The 19,593-nt window shown below is 42.0% G+C and overlaps 1 protein-coding gene across 5 annotated transcripts in view; it reads left to right on the forward strand.

The window, feature by feature from the left end:
* Nucleotides 1-12,731, forward strand: part of ICA69 (islet cell autoantigen 1-like protein) — a 68,017-nt gene extending 55,286 nt beyond the window's left edge. For all 5 annotated transcript variants that reach the window (XM_075676700.1, XM_075676699.1, XM_075676701.1 and 2 more), the window contains 3 exons: nucleotides 743-1,096; nucleotides 7,202-7,314; nucleotides 10,835-12,731. In XM_075676700.1, coding sequence (XP_075532815.1) covers nucleotides 743-1,096; nucleotides 7,202-7,314; nucleotides 10,835-10,942 — 575 coding nt within the window. In that variant the 3' untranslated portion in view covers nucleotides 10,943-12,731. The remainder of the gene's footprint in view (nucleotides 1-742; nucleotides 1,097-7,201; nucleotides 7,315-10,834) is intronic.
* Nucleotides 12,732-19,593: the final 6,862 nt, after the last annotated feature.

Below are 19,593 nucleotides of genomic sequence, written 5' to 3' on the forward strand. Positions count from 1 at the left end.
TCCCGCGCTCTTGTGCTCCCTACCGAGCATGCTGTGCCAACTAAAATCGCTGCAACGAAGTCCCCGCATGGAGTGTGTGTGAATATATATTCAAACAAGACTGTCTGAATATATATGACATGGGTTCAACTCTGCCCAGCACCGGAGAAATTTTGATGATTTTCTTATTATGTTGTTGAAGAGTGCACATAATCTTTCGTGCTCAAGTGCCAGCAGGCCAGTGTACTGTCAAGTGCAGTCACTGTGGAATCACAAGTGTCATTACAAGTAGTTCATGTGTTACATGCCTGATAACACTCAACATTACATAGGACATCATTGTGTCCCTTACCTCTCACAGTGGCTTAGTGGCTATGGCGTTGTGCTGTGAAGCATGAGGTCGTGGGATGAAATTCCAGCTGCGGCAGCCACATTTCGATGGGGGCAAAATGTGAAAACACCTGTGTCTCGTGCATTGTGGGCACGGTTAAGATCCACTGGTGGTCAGAATTAATCCAGAGTCCCCGATTAGTGGGCACGGCTCAAAATCAAACTGTGGTTTTGGCATGTAAAACCCCAAAATTCAGTTCAATTCATTGTACCCCTTCTCAGATAAAAAAAAAAAATAATAATGACATTTATGCCTTGGGTACAAAAGATTTATTGCATTCATGTTGCCAAAGGTGTACTGCAGCAATGCATTGTTGGTATTGTGATTCAGTAGGGGTGCGAAATCGAATGGGGAAGTGGTGTGTGCACACAGGGCGAGAAGACCTGCTGACTCACAACCCCGAGATCAGTGACTTGGAGAAGGATGACATGACCTTACTGTCCGAGATCCTTGCCTCATCTGAGTCGGTCTACCCAGCTGCTTTTGAAGCAGGAGCACCCGAGGACAGCTTTGCCCAGCAGTGGCAGACAGCGTTTGGCCACCTGCCGCCTAGTCCTCAGAAGAGCCTCTCCTTTGGTGGCTCGCTGCTTACCAAGCCCGAGCCCCTGGCCAACCCTCCAGCTACAGCAGCCACCACACCGCAGCCAGCCGGTGACGCCCCATCACAGTTCCTTCCGTCACAGCTGCTTGACCTTGAAGATGGCATTGGAGCTCTCGAAAGCAAGGGTAATCACCAGATCCCATGCTTATGAGAAAGTCAGTGTTAAGTGAAGCTTTCTTTGACGTTTGTGCAAATGTTAAGAGCAAATGTTTGCAGGCATAACGCTAATGACTGAAACATTTGTACAAAGTGACTCAAATGGAATGGAATTTTACTCTCCTTCTTTTTCACTTCCCTGTAGCTCAATGCATTTTGCTCAATGCATTTTGCTTGATGCATGCTCTGCTCTCGTTTTGTTCACTTGACTTTTCTCCACACTTCTTCACTTCTCTGCTGCTTACTTATTCAATTTTCTGTTGCTAACTTCTTCCCTTCTGTGTAGCTCAACGCTTGTCGCTTATTACACTTTTTAGTGCCTTTTTTGTTCAATTCACTTTTCTTTCTGCATGCTCACCTGATTCTGTAGCCTTCTGTATTCCTTATTCTTCACTTCTCAGCACCCCCCAACTCCTTCAATATTCTGAAACCGACTTCTTTAATAATGATTTATTGGCATCCCCTTTGAAACAAGGCGGTGACAAATAGTCACCTAGCCTGCTTGAGTTAATCAGGTATACTATGCATGCTTTTCATTCTAGCATTTTTTTTTTTGTATACATATCCTTAATCATTTTTTCTCTTCCTCAAAACTTCTATGTCTATCTTGTACCGCTACATATGCCTGTAATGGATCTGGTTGTATCAATCTCTTCCCTGCTTTCTTTTTACCAATACTCCAAATGTCTATTGCTTCTCTTGACTGCTGACCGGTTGATGCTTCCATCCACTTTAAATCCAAGCACTTTAAGGTGTGCATTTTACTTCTTGCCTCCTCTTCTGCTTGTCTACTATTTGGGCACATATGCAATAGCACATACCCAGTGGCATGTGCCCAGTGGCCCAAGTTGTCTATGTGGGCACACATTATTCAGTGGCACATACTCACTGGCCCAAACTGTGTACTCAGCAAGCCAGTGCACTTCAAAGGGGGGAGTAAGAGACAAAGGAAGCTTCACTTCCAAAATGTAGTACCCTTACACTGTGCACATTGTCAGGCTTGTTTTCTTGGGACATCACAGCTGTGTATGGGCTGCATTGTTCTGCCTCTTGACTTGAAGATGCTGGTTCAAAACCATTCCAGCATTACATTAAGAAAATGCAGAAAGATGCATTTAGGAGTTCCAACTGAAAAGCATATTTATCCTTAGCTCTCGCTGGGGCCTGGTTATGGTCTTGCTATTTCTCTATGACAAAGCTTGACATACCACATTGACCATGCTTTCCTTGCCATGTCTGGTTTTCATGAGGTCACCGATTATGGCCAGCAAGCATCCATTATGTGAAAATCCATTATGTTTAGCACAAAGTGGAAAATGACACTATAGCCTTTCTTCTACTTCACTGGACTGTGAAAAAGATGCTGGGTATAAACCTCATGGGGGGCGGTCTTGATATATCTTTATAGCTTTTATAAACATGCATGAACTATTAAAAAAAAGTCCTTCATTACGCTTGTGGTTTCATGTAAATGACAAATTTGGCTTTTTATTATGTTTTTAAACCATAATTATATATGCATAAGTATGTCTTCAATCATTCCCAATAATTATCTTACTTTAACATAATCTGGGATTGGTGTAACTAGGATTCAGGTTTTTTTTTTTTAGTTTAAACAAAAAATAAATGAAGAGGAAGCCAGGTTTTCTTTTTTTCACAAAATTCGGTTTTAACTGAAAAAAGGTCACTGAAAGCAAATTTACCAGAAAGCTTAGACAGCGATCTGCAGGAAGCTGAGATCCTACATGCGCTCTGATGCAAGGAGTCTGGTGAGGTCAAGGTCATGTGTCAGCCCCCGTCGCCCAAACGATATGTACTTTTTTCTTCTTATTTTCATTCAATTTGCTTGTCGCAGTGACAAAAACAAAAAACGGAGGCAAACGGTTGTTTGCAGATGGGGTGGGGAGACCTGGCCTAGCTCATTGCAGTCTTCACGGTGTGGCCACTTCAGGGGATTAACTGAGCAAGTTCACTGGTGGTAATGCAAGGTCGTGCCAACCTAGTGTTTTTTCATTGTTTGTTGGAGCTCTGTAGCATAATCTTACGAATAAGGTCTAATTCTAATTGTGTTCGAGTACTAAATACCCTCACTTATCAGCCGAATGGAATTGCGCCCTTACTACACTGCTCTTCAAAAACTTTTTTATTTTGTGTATTGAATACAACTACATAAAATGTTGAAGTGCAGGATTTGCAGTTTATACATCATGTTTCAGCATGAAGAGAATTATTAAACCAGATATAAAAAACACTATTGGCTTGAGGTGAAAAATTGTATGACGAAAAATGCCGGTGAAGTTCATCTGAAAAGTTATATTCACATGCAAAAAAAGGGAAAATAATAAATAATGCTGAATCCTAGTGTGACAAATAGATTGTTTCAAAGGTGCACTTACCCATTTTTTATATCATGCAATGGAATTTGTTGAGGTTGTTGAATTGTTGGCTTATAATGTTTTAATTTTCATGGGTCATTGCATGTTAGTAGGTTTTGCTGATCTCTTTTATACATACATGGTCCAATCTGCAATAGACGTGGTAGCAGTTTAAATTTTTTTAACAGAATTGGTGGACTTCTTGCTTTGCATTGGGAGCACATTAAAGAACCCTAGGTGGTCAAAACTAATTCACAGTCCTCCACTGCAGCATGCCTCATAATCGGATAGTGGTTTTGGCACGTACAGTGAAATCTCGATAAATAGAAATCGCTTAAATGGAACACGATCCTCATGGTTGGTTGGTTTTGTATTCATGCAATTGTGTTCAGCTTTGTCTCTCAGTAAATGGAACTCCTGATAAATGGAACCAATTTCCCTGGTTCCTTGATGTTCCGTCAAAAGAGAGTCCACTGTAAAACCCGGAACTTTTTTTTCTTTCTTGTAGTAGAAGTGGCAATGATGGCAGACTTCAGGCAGCTTCTCCAACAAGCACATATTGATGTTTTCTTTTTTCTTTTCACATAAAGTTGCCACTACTATCTGCAGGAACCACCTATTTGCCTATATGGTGATTCAACCAGGATGAACATAATGTCTAATGTGAATGGATTTGTTCTGATATTTTGTTAATGTGACTTTAAACATCCTTATGGTTTGATATCTTGACCTTCTTGAAGCTAGATACTTTGTTGCCACAATTCTTTCTATATACTATATGTTTCATGTAACTAGAACCAAACAAAGTATAGAATGGTACACCTTAGACAAAGAAGGCCAGTGGTGCATTGTTCGCAACCATCTTGAGGTATTCAGACCATTGTTTAAAGGCAATTAGTTTGGCGTAATTATGTAAAATTTCAAATACACATTTTTAGGGCATAAGTTGTATTTTAAAGGTGTAAAGCATGCTCAGAAACACCCAATGAAGTTGTTTCTTTGACATTATCATTTAGGTAGCCCATTGTATCATTCTCTGAAGAAAGCCTGCAAAATATAAGATGCCGTAACTGCACTCTTGCATATATGGGTGGCAGGGCACTCAGTCATATTTCAAAGAAACATCACTAAGCCATTTATAATTTTCAACTGGATTCAGATCTTGCAAAACATTGTGCATAACTTTTAGGGCAAAACTTGGCATCCGAGCCCTCCTTTGTTGAACTTTATACAGCTGTGCTGCTTTCTGATAGAAGCAGGCAATGGGAAAACTATGCACCACTTGCCAATGTCAGCTCCTAGAAAGGGCCTTTAGAGGCTCTCAATCAATCAATCAATCAATCAATCAATCAATCAATCAATCAATCAATCAATCAATCAATCAATCAATCAATCAATCAATCAATCAATCAATCAATCAATCAATCAATTTTTATTATTACATTAGATTACTACACAGATATTCGCATACAGAAGGAGGTCCCATAGTTAAAACTGAATTGGGACCTCCTGTTCATGGTTAACATAAAAATTAATTTGGCAAGCATTATCAGCTCAATCGGTACAATTGTGGTAATGATAAATAATGAGATACAGATATAAGTGGATGAAGTAATTAATAGACAATATATCGGCAGTAAGCAATATTGCGAAATTAGAAAAAACTAAAGTAGAAGAGGAAGAAACCAGTGCTGTTAAAATGTTTTCTATTGATGTGTTGAATACATGTTCAATAAGCCATAATAACAGCAATTTTATAAGAAGCCATCAAACAAAGATGCCAAGGACAGCATAGCGGAAAGTACTTGTACTTATTAATTGAATTAAAATGATAAATTAATGAAAATGAAAGTGGATGAAGAAACAACTGGCCGCAGGTGGGGCACGAACCCACGTCTTTGCATTACGCGTGCAATGCTCTTACCAATTGACCTACTATGGCACCATTTTCCCATCCTCTTTCTGGTGTATTTATGTTTATCTACTAGAACTAACCCTGGGAGTGTTAGCCAGCGCCACCACTCACAAGCCTTGGCGGCAGATGTGGAACATCCTTTCTGCCGCAGGCATCATGTGTACATTATCTTTTTGGGTGAAAGCAACTGGTCAATAAACCCACACGTGCTACCTGAAGGCATCAGTGCTGCCAGATTTGAAACCCTCTTTATGTAATGAACGAGAAGAAAGGAAACCGAGGGGCCCGATTTTTACTAGTCATATCATAAGCCAAGAAACAGTGACACCAAGGACAGCATAGCTGGAATTACTTGTACTTATTAATTGAATTAAGGAAAATGACAAATCATTGGAAATGAAAGTGGATGAAAAAGCTGGCTGCAGGTGGGGCATGAACCCACGTCTTCGTATTACGCATGCGATGCTCTTACCATTTGAGCTACCGCAGTGGTACAGCTACCACAATAGTAGGTAATTCTAGTAGATAAACGCAGATACACCAGAAAGTGGATGGGAAACTGCGCTCGGTAGCTCAATTGGTAAGAGCATCGCACACATAATGCGAAGACGTGGGTTTGTGCCCCACCTGCGGCCACTTGTTATTTCACCCACTTTCATTTCCATTAATTTAGCATTTTCCTTAATTCAATTAATAAATTAATAAGCAGAAGTAATTTCCCTGATGCTATCCTTAGTGTCTTTGTTGGTTTATTATGATACGACTAATAAAAATCAGGCCCCTCAGTTTCCTTTCTCCTCATTCAATAACAGCACTGATATTTCAACCACTTGTTTTTGTAATTGTGCTTTGCATGTTTGTGAACTGTTTACTGGCAGTAAAAGCATTATTTGTGGTGTGATTACAGGGTGTCTACCAAGTTGACATTTTCAAATTCCCTGAGTTTTCCAGGTTTCCTCTGAGTGCCTTTGCGAAATTCTATGAGTGACACTGTTTTATGTCAAGACGGGCTGACACCATGTCGCCCACTGCTGTCACTCTCTAAGTAAGCATGTTAAAAAGTTTAAAAAGAAACCGACTTAATCCAGTTGGATTGCTGAGGCGTAGTCGGTGCCATTGCTGACAGCAGTGAATTCTTTCAATGAAAAAAACGGCACCGAACAGCAAGAACCTTAACAGCAAACATCGAAGGTAGGCCTCGCATTGCCGCGGTGGTGACTACGGCTGCCAGCAGACCTGCGTGCGAGAGCGCTGGTTCAAGGAGGCGAAATAATCAAAACGACGGTGTTGGCTTTGATTAATGCTGTTTTGGACCTGCGATCACTGCAGAAAGTCAGGAAAATCGGACGGCGAAGGGTTCTTGCATCTGGAATTTCAGACATTCTTATACATTGACTCTACGTGGTGGTTCCGCAAAGCCATCCACATTATCGAGCATGTCCCAAAAATCGGGCGTCCGGACAATCGGTCGGCGACTGTACACTGGAAACTCCACCAACCGACAACAGGGCGTCAAAGGCAACTTGTTACGATTCCTCTCTTTTACTCGAGCCAACATTCGGACGACTTTTGTCTGCTTTCAATAAAACGACAGCTAATTTTCCCTGATAGAAGCACAAATTACCTGAGTTTTCCCTGAGTATTTCCAGACTATTCAAAATCCCTGAGAATTCCCGGTTTTCCCGGTTGGTAGACACCCTAGATTAGTTCCGCAGTGTTTTGGCGAATGTGGTCTTCTGAGTTGCTATGTCATGATTGTGAGCAGGTAATGGCAAAATATGCAGGCTTGCCAGCTGAAGCCCTAGTCCAAAGCCTGGAGCCCATTAAGCCTGCTGCTGTGACTACGCAAAAAGCCCAGCCAATACCAGGACCCATGAGCAGACCGAATCTCAAGAAGGTGCGTTCTGTAGGAAACACATTATGCCACCCTTTCCTGTTACTTATTAGCCTTCTTCATGAAAGCTTGTGCCCCTCCAATTTGGTGGAAAACAATGTTACGTGAATGTGTCAGAAGAGCACTGCACAAACAGATGTTCTTTTGCAATACTCATAGCATCTCGGAAGGTGCGACCATCCTTTGCCAGATGGTTATAAATGGTGGTACAGACAAATGGCTGAAAATAAGGGGACAATGCACCACACCGGTTCCATGAAGTGTAGTTGTTTTATCTCACCTTGCACAAGGGGCTTCATGGAAGCACTTCTTACAGCCAAGAAACGGTTAATTCCATGCACATACTGAGTCAACAAACTTCCTAATGTTATCTAACTTAGCTGCAGTGCTTGTCTACATACTTTCCCAAATGGTGTGATGACTTAGATGTGTGTTGGTCACTTCATTCCAAGTTAGCAATGATGTCTACAAAGCTCTTTTATGCTGAAGTTAAAGATAAAATAATTTGGAGATATAAACATAGCCAAAAATTTGATATACAGTTAAACCTCGTTATAATGAAGTTGGTAAAATGAGCAATTTGCTTTGTTATATCGAAATTATGTTATATGAAATTCAACCTTTTATGTAATTAAGTACTGTTGCCAATGAATTTTTCTTATACTGAATGGGCAACAAAAGCAAGTTTGATAGAGAGAAAAATTAATTTTGTTAAATTTGAGAGTCCGCGACAAAAGATGTGGCTTCATGCCGTGTCAACAATATCTTCACATCAGCAGTCGGAAGTGAAGCCAGCCACACATTCGCATTCGCTCCGCCTCCTTGGCTGATAGTGTCGCCCACAGTGGGACGACGGTAGCATGAAAAGCGCCGGTAGCGGGAAACGAATGCTTCGTCTACCTTCAACGTGTTTCCGAAACTTGAGGTTACACAACCTCCAACACTAAACATGTGGGAAGACAGTGCACATGATGCCATGCCATATCAGTATGCCCACTCTTTACGCACACAGAGCATGCGGGCTGTGCATGTGCTTAGCCATGCTGACAGCCACGCTTGAAAAGGAGATGCACTCCAACCTGCCCCTTACTTCCTCCCCTCACACGTGCTTGGATCGCGTTACCACCAGCTCACTTCCCTCTGCCCCTTTCCCCCTGCTCGCGCAGGAAGACGATGCTCATCAAGCTACCATCCTTTACAGCTCACCTTCGCAGGGTGCTATAGAATCCTATCACACTTGGACTTTATACGGCTTCGGCAGTCGCTATTTGCTGCGCAATTTGAGAGGTGCATTTGCAAGCAGCTACTTGTAATTCAGCCATTTCACCATCTGCGTCCGCAGAAATTTCTATTTATTGTCTCAGCATTCATTCGCGGCAATAGGGAAATTTTGTTATATTGAAATTGTCTAAAACACACTTCATTATATTGAGGTTCTAAATACATTGTGTTCTATGGACTAGAAGTTATGAAAGGTTAAATATCTTGTTATATTGAAGTTTGTTATATCAAGGTTTAACAGTATTAAGGCCCGTCCACGTCACCGTCATGGCAACTCATTGCACGCCGTTTGCTGTGCCGTCCACGTTACCAGCACGATAACTTGCCGCACGCCGATTGCCATTCGTGGGCCGCTGTTGGACGCTGGTTTTCTTCGTGAATGGCGAGGTTTTCTTGCCGTAGAGAGGATGGGACTCGAACTTATTTGTGCAGCAGCCGTACAGCGAAGTGGCCAATCAGCGACTGAGGAGTGGTCACTCTGGCGCCGACGGCATCCTCACCACTGGCGATTGCCCGGCGGCGCCGATATTGTCGCTAGTCCTTCTCCAGTTCACCTTAAAGCTAAAGCTGACGGCGCTTCGGAATGAATCACCGATGCTTACAAGCCGAAATATTTTCTTACCTTTGTTGTCGCTCTTCACAATAATTATACACAAAGAAAAAAATTGGCTGAAGGCTTAGCTTGGTTAAGCCTGGAAGATTGCGAAAGCAATACCCTTGGCTGCGCCTTGGCTCGGCTGATGGTGTGGACATGGTTGCCCTTTGTTAAACTTATGGCTATACATCATCTGACATAGCGCAAGGCAACGCGCTGACCACTGCGAGGAGCCGAGCTGTAGCCCCATTTACCCTCCTAGCGTGACGTCACACCAGCGAGCGCCCTCTCTCGGTAGCGCCGCAGCAGCGGCGCGCAAGGCTTCGCCTCCACCATCGATGCCGCGAGCTGGGGCCCCGTCTCTCGGTCTGGCGTGACGTCACACCAGCGAGCGCCCTCTCTCGGTAGCGCCGCAGCAGCGGCGCGCAAGGCTTCGCCTCCACCATCGATGCTGCGAGCTGGGGCCCCGCCTCTCGGTCTGGTGTGATGTCACATGGTCACGTGACGCGCAGCTGTGTAAGGAGGCGCCACGACCACCGATGGGCCGAAAGTGCGAGCAATAAAAATACGCTAGTATTAGCGGCGCCATGGGCTGTCATGCGACCACAGCCAAGGCGGCCGTCTGCTGTCGGTAGCCGTGCACTGCTGCTGAGCTCGACAAGTATCGGAGCTCTCGTTCGTGTTTAACGTTTGAGAGTGGATCTAGTTTTTCATAAAATGTACATTATGCATCACTTTATCTAGCGGAAATTAGTTTGCTTGGAACAGAAGTTGCAGCCCATGTTTCTATCGCCAGTGGTGGAGGCGTGCATCTTCGCGGTCGTCGATTGGCCCGTCGGTCGTGCGGCGAGTGGTGGGCCGGCCGAACTGCCCTCAACTTTGGACACCTCTCATGCTGCAGACATTCTACGGCACTGGATGCCGGTTCGCCGTTACGGCATATTTGCCGCTAGCGTGTAGTATAAAAGCAGAGAAAGTTCCAGTAAGTTGAGCAAGGTGAAATTGAGCTTCACAGCATATTTATCTGTTTTCTATTATTACCATAAAAGCTTCAGAGGACCAGAGAATACTGCATCCAAATTTTCCAAGTGTTGAATAATTGAATAAACAAAAAAAGAGAGGCTATCAAGCATTAATCATGTGAATATTTGCCTCCAGATTGAAGTTGCAACCATCGTTCACTTCTAAAGGGCCCCGGCACAAGTAGTTTTCAAGGGGGCTAACTTTGATCGAAGCCATTTATCCTTGCACTGTTATAAATATAAAGGTGAACCTGTGTATGGCAGTCTTGCTATATTGGAGGTTTACAGGGCAGCCTGCTTACAGAACTTTGGAAAGGCCCATTTTATCTTGCTCACCAGTAAAATCATACTTAGTGACCCAGGAGTTTTCATTTAGTCAAGGTGCAGAGCTTACACGTGCTGCAATTCAGTGAAACCGGAGATAGGTGGCTGTGCATGCTATCTTTGTCTCCCTTTTAATTTTTCAAAATCTACAATTTACTATATTTTGAAACAAGCACATCTTGGATGTGTGAGTGGGTTGATTGCATGTGCAAAGTAAAGGGTAGGCTGCCAGGAGGACACTGGCCAAAATGTGGTTTGTGGGGTCATCTTTTCTTTAATTAGTTGTACTCTGCTGCTGCAGGATAAGAGAGACATGTCTGCCTGGTTCAATCTGTTTGCTGACCTGGACCCCCTAGCCAACCCAGATGCCATTGGGAAGAAGTCAACTGAAGAAGACCGAAACTGTTGAAAACACTTGAGCATTCTGAAAAGGCAGATGCATGTTCTGGCACCTACTCTGTGGGCAGTGTGTGAAAGGGCAGCACTGTGGAGCCACCCTGCAACATTTGAACCGCTCAGCGACCTTCCCCTCAAAATTTCTGGTTGTGCACATTAAAGGAGCAGTTCAGCGTCCCTGAATGAATGCAACCTGTGCTCTGTAGATGTAGTCGGTTTCTTGCAGCTGGTCTTTCATACCTTCCTTGCATTGTTTTCGTTTGTATTTCTTGATGCACCCTGATTAATGAAATGTAACTGCAAGCAGCGGGACTTTGGACTTCCATCTTCAGTAATCTCTTCAGCAGGCTTTCTCCATGTGATTGCCATGCTTGGTAATAGAAGAGAGCCATTCACAAGGCAGTGTTATGCTGTTGTGCAAGGAACTAGACTTGAACCATGACAGGTTGTGGCAGACAAAAGCCTTGGTGAATGTTAATAAAGAGAATCGCTGTCCACTTTTTTCACTGTTGTACAGTCTGAAGATTTTGTATGCTGTGTTTTACCTACAGAGCTGGTGTGTGTGCACATTATGTTGCATGGTTTTGTGTAACACAGGTGGCTTAGGGGTAAACAAAGTACAGCTCAGTGGAGTGCACATTCTCGAAAATGGTGCTTGCCGTGAGCCATTAAGAACTTTCATGATGTACCTACCCATGTAGGTAGGCCTGTTTTGTGTAAATGTAAATGTTAAGGGACATGTCTTTAAAAAACGGCGTGCTCATCAAATCTTATGTAGGTCATGGAGGCGCATTTATGATTAAAGTCCTGATTACTGCTTTTATGTTTTACTTTGTAAAGCATAATGAGTTATTCATGTACTTCTAATCCATGCAGTGTGTTATAGTGCAATTCCTTCCTACGGGACCTCCAAAGGTGTTTCTGCTACAGTGTGTTGGCACTTTTTGCCAGCAGTTCAGAGGGTGGAGGTAAAAAAAGTTACTAAATTGTGTTCAGTTTTCTTTCCATTTGACCGATAATTTATATTCTTTGACAGGCACCTTTTGAGCCTTAATCAGAAACGACCTAGTACACGTGCAAGAGAGAACAAGTAACATTTCTTTTAGGTCATCAGACAGAACTCATGGATTCTGCCTTTTGAGTGAAGGGAAAGGCTCAATTCACAAAGTCAATGTCAGTACTTCCTTTTTCTTCATTTTGCATCTCACCACTTCCCATCGTTTTTGAAAATGACATTCCAAGTTGAAGAATTCTATTAATTTTAGATGCATTTATGGATATGTGCAATTGGATTCTGCTTTTCTTGGTCGCTTTTCATACAAGAGCTGTAGCACATTTCTAGTCATGCTTTTTATTATTTGTTATGTTAACCTATGAGAGGAATTTTGTCTTTGCTCTGTGCATTGTTTATTTATAAGAGCATTTATTTTAATTTCTTGACCATTAACGTTTAGCATTGATAGCAATGCCATTGGTTGTAACTGCTTTATTATAAACTTTCATTTTTGTTGAGTGCTTCTGTTAATGGGTGTGGAGGGGGGCACTCATTTAAAAAAGCCTGCCATTTGGCATATGATTTAATGTTAGAACTGTCATATAGAAGTAATTAAGGAATCATTGTACCATTTTGCAGTTGTGTTTAGTTGCTTGAAGATTTTCTGTTGTGAATGCGTCTTGTTCTACATTATGTGCAGATTGTGCTGTTCTGGCTTTGCAGTGGCGGGAGGGATTGTGCAGTACTGCTTTTGCTCACTGTGCAAGCATTTTGTTTAAATAAACATGTGTATTAAGTGATGCCTGCACGTGCACATGCGAGATGTTTTTGCTCTCAATTTGACTGAGACAATATAAGCGATTGCTCATTGAGGAGCTGTTCTCTCATGGCTCTGAGTACACAGCTTGACTATTATTCTTGGCAACTTCTGGAACAAAAATTTGAGTTCTGTTAATGTGCAGCAAGATTTCACCATGGTGAATTCCTATGGGGGCTCCAAACTAAAATCTCACTTGCTAGGTTCACTAGAAACTTTCATTACATGTGCTTCAAACACATTTCAAATGTGCTTAAAGCAGTGGCAAACGTATTGTTGCTGCTACTTTTTGCAGGGTAAATGAAAGTGAATGCAGTGGAGGAGAAAGTAGGGTGCGGCAGTCACTTGCTTGCCATGGAACTGCCCTGCCATAGTAGAAAATTATTTTGAAGACTGTGAGAGTGTGGCGGGCATGTATTCTGATAGCCTCCCCCATCACTTCTGAAGTTCTGATGACACTGAATTTATTGTGGTGCTCACATTTTTGTACTGTCTCATCCTAAATGCTGCATTGTAAACAAACATTCGGGGCTTCAAGTGGCAGGCAATCTTCTTGTCATAAAAGTTCCCTCATGCATGATGATTGCTAAAGCATGGCTGACAATATTTTGCAAAGTGCATGAAATTATCACTGGCGGAACATTGGCTTTAGTAAAGTTGCTCTACTTCTAAGACCATCCATTCGCTGTCTTGAAATTATGCGACATTTTTTCCAAACATCTCTTCAGTGAAGAGAAATTGTGGTTTGGGCATTGGGTTGTGTAGTTTCTTATGTTCATCTTCCCACAACTTCTCTTGTTTTCACAAATGACTTCAAACGAGGTGCGTATGGTAGGCATTAGCCACTAAGTGTAGCGACAAGTTGATTTAGGCGAGTCGGTGACCTCGTCACAAACATAGGTTTCTCCTCCTCTAAACATGTGGCAACATATTTCCATGAGTGGTTTTCAATACATATTTCCATTCACGACCTGTAGCTTTCAGTGAATTTTGGTAGCACTTTTTTTTTCAGCTATGTGAACACAAGTTGTGTACTGAATGTACACTTAGTGGTAATATTAAAGCAGCACGATAGCATGAGGATGAAAAACATGCAGGAAAGGACTAGCGCTGTCTGCCAACTAAACTTCATTTGAAGAAAGCACCAGCCATCTATAGCCTGGCAAAAACAAAGAGCAATTGGAATTAACAGGCAAAGGCACAGGTGCGCTGCAAGTACAGGTATCTTTCCAGAAAAAACATATCTTGCTTTGACATGCTAAGTGACACCGCACATACACATACACATTTATATTTTGCTTTTGCTATGCGGTAGCCTTGTACAATTTATCTTTCTTTTTTGGTTTTTGCATCTTTCAGGAACCTGGTACTGCTGAACATTGGAGTGCATGTGCATTTGTTTCAGCTAGTGGCTAAGTGGCTACTGTACTGATTTTTCACATTGTTTTTGTGCTGTCTTGCTCTATCATTGAAACATTGCCCAATTTGTATCTTTCCACAGCTTAGAGGTATTTCATAGACATAATAAGCGTACGTGGTGAACTGGGCTTAGCCATTAGTGGAACATTGCGAGACTTTTCATTATATTGCAGTTTTATGATATATATATATATATATATATATATATATATATATATATATATATATATATATATATATATATATATATAGCAGTATATTGCACTTTTGTCAGAAGTAACGCAATATAAGTACCTTGGCTTGTACATAACAAATTAACTTTCCTGGTCAAAGCACCTTGACACAGTAATAAAAAACTGTTGCCGCAGGTTGTTTTTTCTAAGACTCGTATTAAAATCCTCCACACCAACAGTACGTCTATTGGCATACAGCCCCGTTTTAGAATATGCTGTTGTTATATGGGACCCGTTCACTAAAAGCGATATTGGAAAGCTAGAAAGCTTACAGAAAAAAGCAGTTCGATTTATCTACGATACATATGGGCGTAGTTATATTACTAACCTTTTATCTCGGAGCGGCTTGCCTTATATAAGTGATAGACATCGTGTATGTCATTTAAAATTCTTTTTACAACTAATAAATGGTCACTACAACATCAACACGTCTCACATTATCACCTAAATAACAGGTTACGCTACCAGACAACGACACTCATTAGCTGTAACTCCATTTACAACACGTGTCAACTGCTTCAAGTATTCCTTTTTTCTTCGAACTATATAGAGTGGAATAAGCTGGCTGATAAAATTGTAACACAGGACTGATTATCACTTTTCAAGACATATATTTAATAAAAATCATCTTTTTCACTTGCCGAGATTTTCTGATAACACTGTTTGACTGTATGATTGGAAAAATCGCTGAAGTAACGTTGCAGCACTTGTTTTTGTGCCTGTTTCTTTTTTTTGTGCTTGTGCGAAGCGCTTATGTGAAGAATTTTTTTAATGCAGTTCCCCATTTTTTATTTATTTTGTTTTGTAAACTTACTTGTGTACCACGCTGCTAAGATCTTTAACGTTGCAGTATATATAAATAAATAAATAAAAGTACTTTGCAAGGAGTCAACACTAATTAAGTTGACTGTTATGTCTGCTGGCTACTTTCTTTAAATTATGAGGAAGCCTGTGAACGAGCGATATGATATGCCCTGTTCTTTTCTTTTTCCCCTGTGCTGGCTCTGTGTGTGCACCTTTTTATTTTTTGCGCAAGTGTCACACACACAGGTATGATGATGGAAGACCGTTTACCCAGCAGCTTTTAGGCACTCTAGCTCATTAAATAGGCTATTCTTAATCTTGTTCTCACAGGACTCATTAATTTCTGCTGAGTACAAGTGGTGGAAATGCCTCTTTTCGCCAGTTATTCACTTGTCTATCCACTTTTCACTAAGCATGAAGCCAAATTCACCACGTGCAATTCTGATGTCTATGAATACCTTCAAGCTGTGGAAGGTTATTTATTGCACAAACTGGGCAATGTTTTTATGCCAGAGCAAGACAGCACAAAAACAAACTGAAAAATCAGCACGATAGCCATTTAGCCACCCACTGTAACAAATGTGCATGCACTCCAATGTTTAGTGGTACCAGGTTCCTGAAACGTGCAAGAAAACAAAAAGAAAGGGAAATTGTAGAAGCGTACTGGATAGACCCTTTTCACAGAGCAGTTTGCTCTAGAGGAACAAGATGGCGCTGTCGGCTGTCCACCATGCTTTGCCTCGGCGAAAGCACAGTAATACGAAACCAATAGTGCTTCTGCCCTGCTACTGTGCGATCAGCTGTCGGAGATGTAACTAGGTGTTCGCTAACACACTGTGCTCCACTCATGCTGCAGAATGTGGAATGGTAAAGGAAGAACTTGCAGTAGTTGGTTGGCTGGTATAAGGGATGCATGGAATGAATGTCTGTGGCTGAGTTGCGGGGTGCTGCTACATAAGGGCTGTCTGTATTTCTGGCCCTTCGCAATGCATGCCTTTCCTTGAGCATAAATGAATGCACTTATTCTCCGTCAGTGTTGTATCAGTAACCTCCAAAGAAAGGACTTCAACCCCGGTACATCGGCAAGAGTGCGTACCGCTCGTTACACAATGGAAGTGGCGCTGCTTCCTGGCATAGTACGTTTCGCGCATGTTATGTACACATGTCCACCCCAACTCACATGCCAAACTTTTGCCCACTCCATTGCCAACGTATCAACAATAAGTGAATGGGCACACTGTTGAATCAATGCGCCAAACATGGGTGACACTTGAGAGGTTTAGCTTGTCCGGTATTCCAGTAAAACGCAGGTGGACGGGGTTAAGTATTCTAGGCACTGTAACAGGGCGTTGGGGCGGAGGCGTAAACGTGAGTGGTCTGCATAGTGCAGCCACCTGGTGGCACAGTGCTCAAAGAGAGAGAAACAGCTAATATTGCATTAATCGAGCGTATTCTTCGCTGCTTGTGTAAATTTTCGGCACTGGCATAATCGTGTTGCTGCCAAAAATTTAAACCCGCAACAATGTAAAATACACTTGGTTACTTCAATATTAGCTGTTTCTGTCTGTTTGAGCACTTTGCCACCAGATGGCTGCACCATGCAGACTGCTCACGTTTACGCCTCCGCCCCAACGCCCCTGCCTGCGTTTTGCTGGACAAGCTAAACCTCCCTAATGACTGCACGAATGCTCGAAGCTGAACATTTCGCCACAGTCAAAAGTGTAAGCGAGTGACTAGCGATAATACGTCTTTGCTACAATCTATTACCAAGCACAGAATGTCTACATTCCATGCCTTGTGCGCAGCAAGAAAAAATTATCGCAACTGAGCCCACCCACAAGCGATTAAGCAGAAAATAAACAATGCGATAGTGATCACACTGAGGAATGGTGTTGAGTCAGAAACATGACAAGCCACTGCATCAAAGTATTTGCCAAGTAAGGAATGAAGAGAAACACACTTTGTTCTGATTTAATTCATAAGCACGTTTGGGCAGCTTAAACGGACACTAAAGCGAAACAACAAACAAGGTTAGACTAATAAAGCATTGTTTGAGGACACTGCAGGCAGTCATTTCAAAATAATAGTTTGATTATTAGATGAGAAAATGAAGGTCGAAGTATGAGTATTTGAATTTGGCGCCGAAACCCCGACGCCGGTACGTCAGTGTGACATCAGGAATTTCAAAGTATGTTTTCGCATTTGGGGCCGCGTTCGCTCAGTAAAGATTCCCGAAACTTGCCATGTTTAATATTTGGTTCCTTTAGAAGACAATGTAGTAAATCTTTACTGCTATATAATTAGGCAGGCCCTAGAAGATGCCATCAAAATCCATGACGTCACAGCGACCAGGTGCGGGAACTTCAAGGGGGCGTCGCCACCCGTCTTTCGTTATTGCGCTTTTTCTTGCTTACCAAGCGTCTTATGTTGATAAGAGTGATGTTTTTGGTGTCGTAGAGAAGTAATTTACTGATGCAGAAGAAATCATTTTTCTCTTTAGTGTCCCTTTAAATACATTTCTAGGCCCGCTTTTAGTACAAGCACCATATACACGGCTCGTGTCATTTGGACGAGGTGTAATGAGCTCCGAAAGCACTTATATGTCCTCTGAAGCTGTAACCAAAGCTTTGAGTTGACCACCCAGCCACTGTCTATTATATCTGCCGAAACAGAGGTTTCCTGAGCCGTACTAGCATCTGCACATCCATTGTAAACACTGATGCAGCTGTGGCAAGCAATAGACGAGCCACCACGTGATCAAACATATGGTGGCACCCACGGGATTGGCGTGCATGAAAAGGGTCTATGGCAAAAGCACAGTGTCAGTGCAACTTCACTTAGCCTGTCAAAGCAAGAGATGTTTTTTCTGGACAAGTACCTGTATTTGTAGTGCCACTTGTGCACAGCACAGGTGGCACTATAGATACAGATGCGCATGTGCCTGTCAATTCCAGTTGTTATTTGTTGATTTTTTTGTCAGGCTACAAATAGCTGGTGCTTTCTTCACATAAAGTTATGTTGCAGTCAGCACTGGTCCTGTTGTGCGTGTTTTTCGTCCTCGTCCCATCACGTTGCTTTAATATACCAACTAAGTGTAAGATTCAGTACATAACCTCTGTTCACATAGCTGAAGGGAAAAGTGCTACCAAAATTCTCTGAGAGCTACAGGCTGTGAATGGAAATATGCATTGATTACCGCTCATGGGAAAATGTTGCTGCAAGTTTAGAGGAGGAGAAACAAATGTTTGTGATGAGGTCATTGTGATCTTTCAAAACATGTTAATTGCATGTCGCCACATCTGTGAAGAACTCTCGGTAAGATGCTCGCACAATAATTACGGGTTAGAATGAGTTAGCACCTGTAGTAGAGGTCGGTCGAGAGCAAAGGTTCAGCGCTGACTGTGTCCAACTGTGCATGCTACCCACTTTTGCTAGGCCACCATTTTGTTCACAATGACATAGTGACAGTGTAGTGATTAACGAGGTCAAGCTCGCCGTAATGTTTGCACTTTTCATTCAAACAAGTCGACATGCATTCCTTTCGTAGTCAACAAAATCATAATCTCTCTTCCAGCTGGTGTTTATAAGTCAGCTGATGCAAGTGCATATCATCCTCCATTCGACTGTCAGTGTTTTTCATTGCTCGCGGGCAATGTTCACACAACAGGACTTAAGTAAACAATAAATGTTGTGTTGGGCAATGGTTCTTTTAACCAGCGCTGAAGTTTGAACCTAGCCTCTTTGAGCTAATCAGGTATTACATGCATGCATAGGCATCTAGCATATTGCTTATATATTGATATTTTCACTCTTCATTAAAACCTCTATAGGATTTTTTGAAGTTTTATGACGACGATTTATTGGTATTGCCTTTGAAATGGAGCAGTGACAAAGTCACCCAGTGTGAGCTAATCAGGTAATCTGTACATGCATAACAGTCCAGCATTTTGCCTATCTCTCCTTAATCCCTTTTCCTTAAAACATCTACATGTATATCTACCCTGTATGTTACCTATGCTTGTAACGTATCCGGTCCTATCAATCTCTTCCCTGCTTTTTTTTTTCTTTTGCACCAATACTCTATAAACGTCTCTTGCTTATCTTAACTTCTGATCAGCCAGTTAATGCTTACATCCGCTTTGAATCCCAGCTCTTCTGGAAGGTTGAGATTAACTACAGAGCTTGTTTGTGAATACTTTTGTATTCCATTAGGATGTACCAAGTTGTCTCCAGATTTTTGCTGCAACAGGCACATGCCTCATCCTGTTGAGAATATTTGCTCTGGTATGTTGTCCTTAGGCAAACAGCTTGGGCCTCAATTAGCAAGGCACTGCCCTTTATGTTATTTCGATTTCTTTTGTGCCATATTTCTAAATCTTCATGATCTTTTTTGTTTC

Source organism: Dermacentor variabilis, unplaced genomic scaffold, assembly GCF_050947875.1.
Source record: "Dermacentor variabilis isolate Ectoservices unplaced genomic scaffold, ASM5094787v1 scaffold_12, whole genome shotgun sequence".
In the NCBI taxonomy this organism is placed as follows: domain Eukaryota; kingdom Metazoa; phylum Arthropoda; class Arachnida; order Ixodida; family Ixodidae; genus Dermacentor; species Dermacentor variabilis.